We start from the raw sequence: 10,735 nt of genomic DNA, 5'->3' as shown, positions 1-10,735 counted from the left end.
TTCCACATTATTTTTTTTTCTTGTTGCGATTCAGAAAAGCAAAAGAACTACCAATGTCCAACAACTCGAATCCCAGCAGCCACATTCCACATTATTTTTTTTTCTTGTTGCGATTCAGAAAAGCAAAAGAACTACCAATGTCCAACAACCTCTGGTGTTTTGTCTGATTTATAAATGACACCTGACCTACTGCAGGAGATGGCCAAAACAGGAAGAATCAAAATTTGACGTGTGTGCCACCTAGCAGACATTACCTGACTAAGCCCAGTAGCACAAAATGGTAGGAGTACTTGTCACGTCCAGTTCTTCATTTTTTGCGTCTAGTCTGAAGGATCCTTTTCTCTAATCAGGCCAGTGACTCAGCGAACATTGCCGGGTATAGATCAAACAAAAGGAGATATATTTTGCCGGCACATAATCCCTATTCTAACATATAATCTGGTTTACAGTACCAGTAGTTAGCGTATGCTTCCAAACTTGATTTTCTGATAATATTGTCCATGGATCTGACATAAAGCACCGAAAGAATAAGAAGAGGGACAAAGAATCGGGAGTGCGTACACCAAAAGTGGGAAGATGCCTTTTTTTTCTAGTTGTACCAGCACAGCTGCGTAAAAAGAGATAGGAACAAAAACAAATGTAATTTCATTGATTCAAAAGATAGAACGTTACTTTTGATTATGTTTCTGAACATGCCTTGCATTAGATAGTACTTGTCCCGTCTCAAAATATATGATCATTTTGACACAATGGTTATATAGAAAATAATCTTACATTCTAGAACGGAGGGAGTACGTACTTTCTATTCTAATGCGTACCGATGCATACGCAGAGTTCCTGCTTTAGGAGTCAGGACAGAGTGTCACTTGTCTAGGTGCACTTCTCGCTGTATTGCATTTCGAGCTTCGCCTCTGGACACAATATCTAAAACGATTAGTTTTGACACGTAGCAACGAAGTACGAGTTCGTCCTTGTGTAATGCCAGATTGCCGCTAATGATAAGTAAATAGGCAGTTTTCCGATTAAATTAATCCATGAATAAATCATAAGCATGACATTGACAGCATCGATAACACACTGGTTACGATCTAACAGAGCATGTACTACGCATATAGTAGAAACATCTACGCATATCGCTAATACTGCTACAACAGAAAGAAACATGAGAGGGATAAACGATGTATACCCTCCAATCGGCCATGCGGCGGCGGTGGCGGTGGCAGTAGCCGCGGCATCCTCGACGGCCTTCTTGTCGGCTTCGGCCTTCTCAGCGGCGACACGGTCGGCGTCGGTCGACATGGTGATGACGAAGGTGATGTGGACTAGATGAACAGAAGCGAGCAGTCGCGTAGTCGCTACCCAAAAACCTAATCGCCCCTCTCCCGTACAGGATCCGGAGAGGCGGGGTTCCGGAGGCCTGCTGTCCCGTCAACCATGTACACGGTGAACGGGACGGAGTCGCCGGCGGCAGCAGAGGGTTTGCAGCGCCCTGCGCGTGGAGAGATGTGGGCTAAACCCACGTCCAAGTCGGTAGCCCACGATCCGACGTCTCAGATCGTGGCCCCACCTGTCAAAGACTCTCCGTTCCTGACCGGCAAAAAGAAGCGCATATAAGTGAGCTCGGCTCGGCGAGCGGAGGAGAAGGAATGCGCGAGGGCCTCATCTCTTCTCAAGCTCCAATGGCATGAGGAAGAGAATCCCTTATAAACCACTCCAACTCTCCTTCCACTTCCGGGATGGGACTAAACTTCCCACCACCTTGTCATGCCACCTACATGGGCCCTTAGAGATCAAATCTGAAATTGTCATATGGGCTCTAGACCCATCTCATATTTCAACAGCTAATATATGTTTCATCTGCTAACTCATCAACTTGTTTTGTTGCCACCGGGGTGCATGTGGTCGGATAATCGTAGCAAAGTTTATCATTTCTTGTGAATATACATCCCGTACCATGGTACAAGTGTGCCACATCGGGCAAGATGGTCCTGAGATGGCATGCACCAAATAAAATGTTAACAACATGTTAGGAATTCCTGTCATTTTCTGTGATTGCAAGTTTTTGTCTAGAGATGAGGCAAAAATATATCCTTTGGTTCGTTAATTAAGAAGAGACTTGGCATAAAACCTTGTATACATTACCATTTTCAATTGTTCGGCCATTTTATTCTGAACAACCCTTGTGGTATGTGGTTGAACAATGCAAGATATGACTACACGGTACAATTTTCATGATGATGCAAATCTTTAACTAGCTTCTTGTTTGACAGAAATTTCATAATGATTTTTTAGGGTAAATTTCATAATGATTTAAGCGTGCGTGTATACCCATATTCTCCTTCCCTTTATTACTTTTTTATGAGCCTTCACACGACACAGAGGTGCTCTTATCTAATCTCGCATTAGTTCAGTGTGTGAACGGAACAAAAGTTAATGATGCAAGGAGATTTGGTGCATGTATCTAGACTTATAATCAAGCCAATAATCTGGAGCATAATTTGTCCCGTGCTTCGCTAGATGCTCTACCACGTGTCAAGTACCCACGGCAATTACGCAGTTGAGATCATCGTCATTTGTTTACTTATTAATTAGTTAATTAGCGTACGCACGTAGTGGGAGCCCCGCGAGTAATTGCAGATGATGACTCCATGCGATACATGCATGCATGCATGCTTGTCGTGGTGTGGCATGCATATGCGAGCATGTGACCGATTCTGCAACATAGCCATATAAGTACTGTACAACATTTGAATACGACTTTCACCGCAAAAATAATGATTGATTTGCATACGTGTTGAAGCCAGTTTGATGAAACTGTATCACCTTCACTCTCATGATGAGCTGGGTAGGATACATACGTACCGATGGAGCAAACTAGAAACTGTGGCGGTCTAAATCTGAAGAACATGGGTTTGTGAGTGACGCGGCAATCATCAGAAGGACCAGTACTCGTGTTAGTACTTGATAGTCACGGTTAGTACGTACAACCAAGGCAGTTGATACTGTGGCACTTTCATTTTCAGATGACCTGGCTAGCAAGCACATACATAACGATTCGAGCATCTAGCTAGAAACTTGGGCAATCTAATCCGGTGGGAGAACATGGCTTCGTGACGTGCATCAGGAGGAGCAAGGAGCAGTGCCTGTACTTGACAGTCACGGCTAGCATAACTAGGCACCGGGAAGGACCGATGCCGATGCCGATGCGTGCACGCAGGTGCATACTGTACACTACCGGTATCTATAGTACCGTACAATAGAGACTACTGAATTAGCTAATATATATACTTATTCATTAGCATGCTAAGAGTAAGACTGCCCTCTCGCTCTCCAGTGCATTGTGTACGCACATGTAGTAGGGGACGCACAGATTTGGGTTGGAATAGTTGATGAGTCCACTGGACGCCATGATCATCGCCCCCGCCGCGGAGATTCCCCGCATGTGCAGGCGACGGCCCCGCGCCGTGACACGTACGTTATGTACGCACCCGCCGGTCGACCGATCGAGGCCGCTGAGACGTCGTGCGCACGAGCACAGTCTCACGGCTGCTGGCGCTGGCTGGATGCGGCGCCCAATTTCAATCCAAGCGGATATATACGGTGGAATCATGAGCTGACGACGAGAACTAGCCCGAAACTGATAGCGCATGCAGTGTAGCTGGGCCCGAAAGAAATCCACCGTGGGTGGAAGTGGAAGCGCCCCGCTGGGTGGATTCTGTTCTGCCGATCTAGGGGCCGTTGCTTGCTTTTCCTTGTGCCCGCCTCGCTACGTGCCGATCGCCAGCTTGCTGTTCAATCAGACGAGCCCGCCCGATCCAGGGATTTTTCAGCGCACTTGGCGACCGGAGTCACCTGGTTACCCTGCAGGGAGGTTTGCCGTCTGACACGCCTGTGTCTTTTGTCCCGTTTTACTACTCGCCATGCACGCGCGTCAAGGAGGGGGGACAGGGAGCCGCGCAACCTTGAGCATCGTCAGGCCAAATGTCTGGCAGCAAAACGTCGACAAGATAAGCGAGGTTCAGGATCTGGCAGTCAACATGTCCGCTGCTCGCCGCCGGCAACATGCCGGGACCCTGCAAGGAAGGCCTTGGAGTAATAGGCTTGTCGCGAGCCCGACTAGCGTGACACCTCACACCTGTAGACCTTTGCATGGATTGAGCGCGCAGGTCTTGAGATTGAGGAAATCAACGGACATGTAGGTTACCACGAAAAGAATGAAGTCGTTGAATTCTGAAATGAATCCAGAAAAGAACAAACATCCATGCAAAGTCTAGGGCTCAAAAACGGTGGATAGGTTTCACCACAAGGAACCTAATCAAATGACCCACGCTCGGTTTGTAACTCTTCAAGGTTTTGGTACTGTAGTGGATATCGTATTTCCGTAAATTATACCCCATACATGATATCGGCACAAACTTTTGGGTGACACTACGACAAAGGCAAATGTTTCTTTTAGGAGAGTATGATTGCCGATTTCATTAACGAAGCCGATGCCTTCGCTAAGCTTAGATTAATGATTGATTTTTTTTAATGGCTAACGACCAACGCCTTCGTCTTACTAAGTTTAGGCTAATGACCGATGTCTTCAGCTTACTAAGCTTCTTCTTCTTTTTTGCGGGAGAAGCTTACTAAGCTTAAGCTAATGATTAACGGCCAAGACAAGTTTGGCCACGTCGACATGAATGAATCACAAACGAAACGAAGACCAATTGCATGTACAACAAGAACAACTCAAACAATCTTTATTAATTAATTTACTCGTATGCCTCGGCAAGGAGTTGCACAGACGAGTACTATTAGAATAGTTACAGAGAAAACAATCCCAAAAAACCGTCGCCTTCTTCAATCAGTAACCAGCACCATCACCATCACATACTGTACTAGCCAGCTCCAGTACGTGCGCGTCCGATGGCCGGCATTACGCAGCGCAGAGGAGCACGCCGGCCCTTCGGATCAGGGGGGCCGTGTGCCTGCGCGTCAGGGCGACCGTGTCCGTCACCAGCGCGCGGCAGAAACTGCGTGTGCTCCGTCGCCCGATCGTTCGGTGCAGCGGCGCGCGCGCGCTCACGGGAAGGCCACCCCCTGCAGCAGCGGCCGCGAGTCGCCGCGGCGGCGGCAGAAGGAGGAGCGGCGCGGCTGCTCGGAGTGGGACGAGGATGAGACGCGGCGGAGGACGTCGCGGAGGCGGTCCTCGTCGCAGGGGAGCGCGACGGGGCCGGAGGCGCCGGACGGGAAGCCGTACTCCTCTTCCGCCTGCCGGAGCAGCTCAAGGAAGGCCGGATGGCTCAGATGCGCCAGTCGCACCATGAACCGCGCGCCCTCTGCGCAGACCGCGACGTGCCCCGACGGAACCGGGGCGGAGGCGGTGGAGCGGCGGGCCCGCCACCGGCGCACGGCGCGGCGCAGCCAGGCGATCGACGGGATCGTGATGACGTTGCACATGCTGCCTTGACTTGCTTTGCCCCGACGAGCTATGGAACGCGCTCGCTTGCTGCTGCTAGCTCTGGTTGGGAGACTTTGTTGCGACTTGCGAGCAGTGTGGTCTGTGGTGGTGAGGTGGGAGAGCGGACGGGGCAGCGATATATATAGCGCTGCGGCTAGGGGTCAGTGCCTTTGTGGGTTGGCGCGAACTGCAGGGATGGCACATTGGCACCGCGATGAGATCGAGACGACACGACACCGGGATGAGATCGACGTCCGCTGCCAAGCTGGGGCAGTCCGTGCAGCCCAACCCAGCGCACCGCAGCTTGCACGCGTCGGCTCCTGCTCCCGATCAGGCACGACATTAGTATCTCTTAGCGGCGCCCCCTAATTCAATTCATGTGATTAATCGGGCATGTTGAGTTCGTTCCTGAACGATCGATCTGCATATGTTGCACGTCGAAATGGAGCACGTGATTCCTGTGCCATGCGAGGCCACACATGGTTTTACTACATGATTTTCTTTCCTTGTCTTAGTATATGTTAAAGAAAATAAGGGCGTCTCCAACACCGACTCTCAAACCACCCACAGCCGTCCTGATCGCATGATTCAAACGTGTTTTGTCATCTAACGTGGTTCTCAATCGGTCCGTTTGGCAGTTTGGTCACGCTTTTCTGCAAACAGGAGACAAACAGCGGCTGCGTGTGGGGGGGGGGGGGGGGGGGGGGTCCGCATCTGACTAAGCCGACCCGTCAAAATCCCCTTTTCCGCGCTCACGCGCATTCTTGTCCGAAGCCAGTTCATGCTGCCACAGAGCGGACGCGACCGTTCACTCGACCCGGCATTGAATCAGCTCGCCGGCCTAGATTGCTGCCCGCTGATCGCCCGTTGCGTGCACGCCTTTTGTCCGCATTGAAACACCATATGTCTGACCGCCTACCTTCATTAAATCGGCTGTGTGCAAAGGAACCTACTACGGCGCCCCGAGCACCACCTGTTCTTTCCAGTGTCGGCGAGCACTAAACACCTCTCTGGCTGGCTCCTCGCATTCGCCTGCTATATAAAAATGTCTAGACACTGGGCAAGAGCCACACCTCGCCCTCTGATCTCTCAACCTCCTCCTTGTACAACACCCGCCATGGCCTCCGGCGAATAGAAGAAGGAGTTCTCCGGCATTGCAGCTGCCTGGGTTGCCTGACGAGACAGCCAAATACATGATAGCTTGCCGGTAAACCCTCCGAATCTGGGGCCACCACCATCACCATCGCCACCCCCTCCTCGCCCGTCCAGGCTGGACAACGTCGTCTCCATGCAAATCTGCCACGGGCAATGGCAGCAACGCGTCAGGCAGGTGGGGAAAGAAGCCATGTCGGAGGAGGCTGGCACGTTCACAGCCACCATGGATAGCGAGGAAAAGTAGATCATGGGAAGCCTCCGCCGCTTGGGTCTCGTGAAGGCCACCGCCACCGCGTCGTCGGGTTACATAACCGGTGTCTTGCCCGGTGAGGAGGGGCGTAGACCACGACGACCGTCATCCCCATCCCGAGAAGCAACCCTGATCCGTGCTTCACGAAGCGGATCGAGGCTATTCTTCCCCTCTCACTGAAGCATATCCCTCTAGGGCATCCGGCGGTCCGATGAGCGGGCTGCCGGTCATAGGAAAGACACGTCGTGGGAGTGGTGATCCGCCGCGGCTGGTCGTAGACTAGTATTACCGCGGAGCAGTATAGTTTAGCTTAGTTAATTAAACTATACCTGAAATGTAAATGTTTTCGCCCAGTTCAAATGAAAATCATACGGTTTGCATGTAATTCATCAAGTTTGTTTGAAGAGTGTTTGATATGTATGCGGACAACATTGGATGGCCGGCTCCCGCATCCGTCTTCACGGACTGGTCTCCCTGTCCGCGGACGGATGCGGTGTCTGGTTTGCGGGTCAGCGTTGGATATTCCCTAATGAAGCGTTCGGATACCATCCACGCTGCTCAAAACGGCTTCAAGTCAAGCACTATGGTTGAAAACAGCGCAGATTCCCCAATTTTCTTTGAGAAAGCGGAGTCGATTGCTCTATTCACTTTTGCGTCTTTCCTGTTTATATTTGGTTTTCGTTCTGTTTTACTCAATTAACCGAGAGATGTATGGATTTTCTATTCGGTTCCCCTCACTAATGGAATCAACCCCCTTCTTCTTCAAGCAACCGCGGGAGCTCCCCGACGTATTGATGAGGTTCCGTAAAATGAAATTATATTACACAAATAGCGATGGGATACCATGTGTAATAATGGGATGTGTCGAAGTCGACCATGATACATTAGAGTCAAACCCAGAACAAACAAGACTATATGGACAATACACGAGTGAATAACCAAAAACTATCGCATATGGGGCAACCTTACCCTAGAGCTACCACTTATATTTTTTTTTTTGCCGAAACCAGCCAAATTTTCAGTAGTTATTGATAAAAACTATTGATTTGAGTTAGGTATCGATTGTGGTGTTTCAAACTTGTTTATCACAGGGCCCCATGTTCGTTCCCGCGAGACATCGCCAACCTGATGGCTGTTAATGACGGCGCGCGGTCGCTTAGTCGCTCGGTCGGTCGTTGTCTAGTCAAAGGCCGACCCTCTCGCCCTCTCCTATCTCGTAGCCAACCCTCTCTTTCCTAGGTGACGGCAGCCATGGCGGATGTGAATCCCAACGATGATGCTAACGTGGTGTGGGGTTAATGATAGTGGCGACGGTGTCGGCGGCGAGTTCTCGGAGGTCTAACTTAACACAATTCATTCTTAGGTAGATGTCAACACAAGTAGCAGCATAATTCCCCATGTAAGATTGAAGATCATAGCATTTCATAGTACACCAATTTTGATATATCCAACATATAGGAACTACAAACTAAACAAGTGAGTTGAATCATCCATACACAAAAGAAGAACATCAACGACAAGATTCGACCAGTATTGTACATTACAAATTGTTCTTTTTCTTGCGAAATATACATTTCAAATTGTTGTACAAGAACAAACTATCATGGACAATAAATATACAAGTATAACAAACTTTTTTACGGAAATCTTCGAATAGAAGTCCAATGGTGTTGTTGATACCCTAGATGTACTTCAGGAGATGCGAAGCTCCAGGATGGTATTTCTTGTGGGATAGAGCGAACTAGAAGGACAGACTGGAAGCAAGAAGAAAAGCGGTATCAATGGTCCGAATGAATCATTTTGCTTGCCACGTTATTTGTCTATGTTAAAATCAATAATTGTATATTAGGCTACCCCACACTAAGAACAGGTATACGGCTCCGATGTACAATGACATTAGGCACATATATCAAATCTTATACAAGACGATTAGATGAAAAAACAATATACACTAACAGAATTACCAATCTTGATACGGATCCACAACCCACAGTCCACGTGCCCCCGCTCCTTCGTGTCACCAATCCCCTCCCTCTTAGAGCATCTACAATCGCATATAACAAATATGACCTCTCAAACGCCCGCGGACCCGCTCGGGCGTGTTCGCAGGCAGTGACCGGATACTCCTCATGTTAACATAGCTGCATCTGCACATCTCATACTAGATTCCAAAATTTATATAAAAACAAGCAAGCTAAAAAACCTACATACTACGTAGCTACTCCTTGTCGGAGATGTCAACAATCTCCGTGCCCGGCTTCAGGTGCATGGGCGGCAGCTGCAGCTCCGGCTGCTCCGCTCCGACCTCCTCTTCCTTTATCTCTGTGTCGAATTCGGCAAAGAGCGTGTCGGACACCGCATGGTCCCGTTGAAGGAACTGTCGGTTGGCCTCCACACATGCCTAATCCTGGATGGACTCCAGGATGGCCTGCTGCTCCGTCATCTCGGCGGCTTAGGCGACGGCCTAGGATCCCCATATCTGTCTCAAATTTGGGCTGGATATAAGGGGTACTTGTCAGCCCGAGCATTTGACGCCCGTTCGAGGCTCCCGTCTGGATCAGATTATTACTTGCAACACCGAACCTTCAGCCCTTGTTTAGTTGCACTGTATATTCCCAGTACTGGAGTATATAACAGCAGCAGCCAATCATTGATTCAACAGCTTGGTGCGTACATGGAGTATCTCGAGTTCCAGGCATAGACGTACGTGCATGTCGAGTATAAAAGCTCACCCGTACGTGTTGCTTAGACGCAACACACCATACCATATCCGAACGACCGAACGATTTGGCAGTGCCTCTGGTACTACGACTACGAGAGGTACTCCGTACCACACTCCTTGTTCAGACCCCGAGACGATCACTTCCACGAGCTAGTACTCATCAGCATTGTATGGAGCGACCAAGATGGCGGAAAGCGACTGACCAGTTCAGCTCAGCCCACGGTTCAGGAGTCCCTTCACTTCTTTCCGGCGGGCGAGGCACATGTGTATGCATGCATGCATGCGGCGGCGCACGGCAACCGAACGTGGAACATGCGATCATAATTCCAGGAGGACTACTGCTCCGCCTGTGCCGGGGCATTTTTCACTGTTCTGAGAAAACTTTAGCACAAAATAAACTCCATACAAAACTATTTGAAGATTTGACCCTTTTTAGAAACGCCACAGGTTGTGGTGTTACTGCACTATATAAAAACGCCAAACACGCCCGCCCGTGTTGTTGGACTGGTCGAGACGCTACATTGCAGGGCAGAAATGCGAAAGGGGGTGGTGTTGCTGCCCAAATATGAAACGCCATTGCTTGTGGCGTTTCAAGTAGCTTGTTCACATTTGCCACTTATTTATGTAGGGGAGCAATGCAAGCTAGCTTGGCGTTTTCAAATAGAGAAAAAACGTCATGGCTTGTGGCGTTATCAAAAAAGTCAGATCGTGAAATAGTTTTTTGAAGGAATTCGTTTTCTGCTAAGATTTGCTGAGAAGGTCAAAACAGTGAAAAAGTCCGTGTGCCCGGCGATGACATTGTCTACTGGTTTCGTCAGTTTTTCCGTTACTGTAAACGTATGGGTACACTTCCTTAGTTTAGATCGATGGTGGCATGGTGCTCAAGTGGTCAACCACTACACGGAAAAATTGCGCGTACCTTCGTCTTTTCAAGCTGGATTTCTATCTAGTTTTATGGCTGCGACGTGACTGAAGCAAACTGAACGAGACAGTATTTCCCGTTTTCTTTATTCTTCTCGTTGTTTAGCACCCATCAGCAGGCCATCATTGGATGCTGCAGGGCATGCACGGCCGGTTGTCATGCTCGGGCTGATGATTAGACGATGGCTCTTTTTCTTTCGCTTCCTAACCAACCCATTAGACAGTGCCGTCAACCAAGTGATGA

The 10,735-nt window shown here is 49.2% G+C and overlaps 1 protein-coding gene across 1 annotated transcript; it reads right to left on the bottom strand.

Moving 5' to 3' along the window:
* Positions 1-4,716: 4,716 nt before the first annotated feature.
* Positions 4,717-5,568, bottom strand: LOC125527012 (indole-3-acetic acid-induced protein ARG7-like). Its single transcript, XM_048691591.2, has one exon. The coding sequence runs from the start codon at positions 5,440-5,442 to the stop codon at positions 5,065-5,067; it is 378 nt and encodes a 125-aa protein (XP_048547548.1). The 5' UTR covers positions 5,443-5,568; the 3' UTR covers positions 4,717-5,064.
* Between the last annotated feature and the right edge of the window lie 5,167 nt (positions 5,569-10,735).

This window comes from Triticum urartu, chromosome 2A (assembly GCF_056163025.1).
Source record: "Triticum urartu cultivar PI428250 chromosome 2A, HENAU_Tu73, whole genome shotgun sequence".
NCBI classification, from domain to species: domain Eukaryota; kingdom Viridiplantae; phylum Streptophyta; class Magnoliopsida; order Poales; family Poaceae; genus Triticum; species Triticum urartu.
The sequence above is the reverse complement of the archived record's forward strand: the minus strand, read 5'-3'. Positions and strand labels throughout refer to the sequence as shown.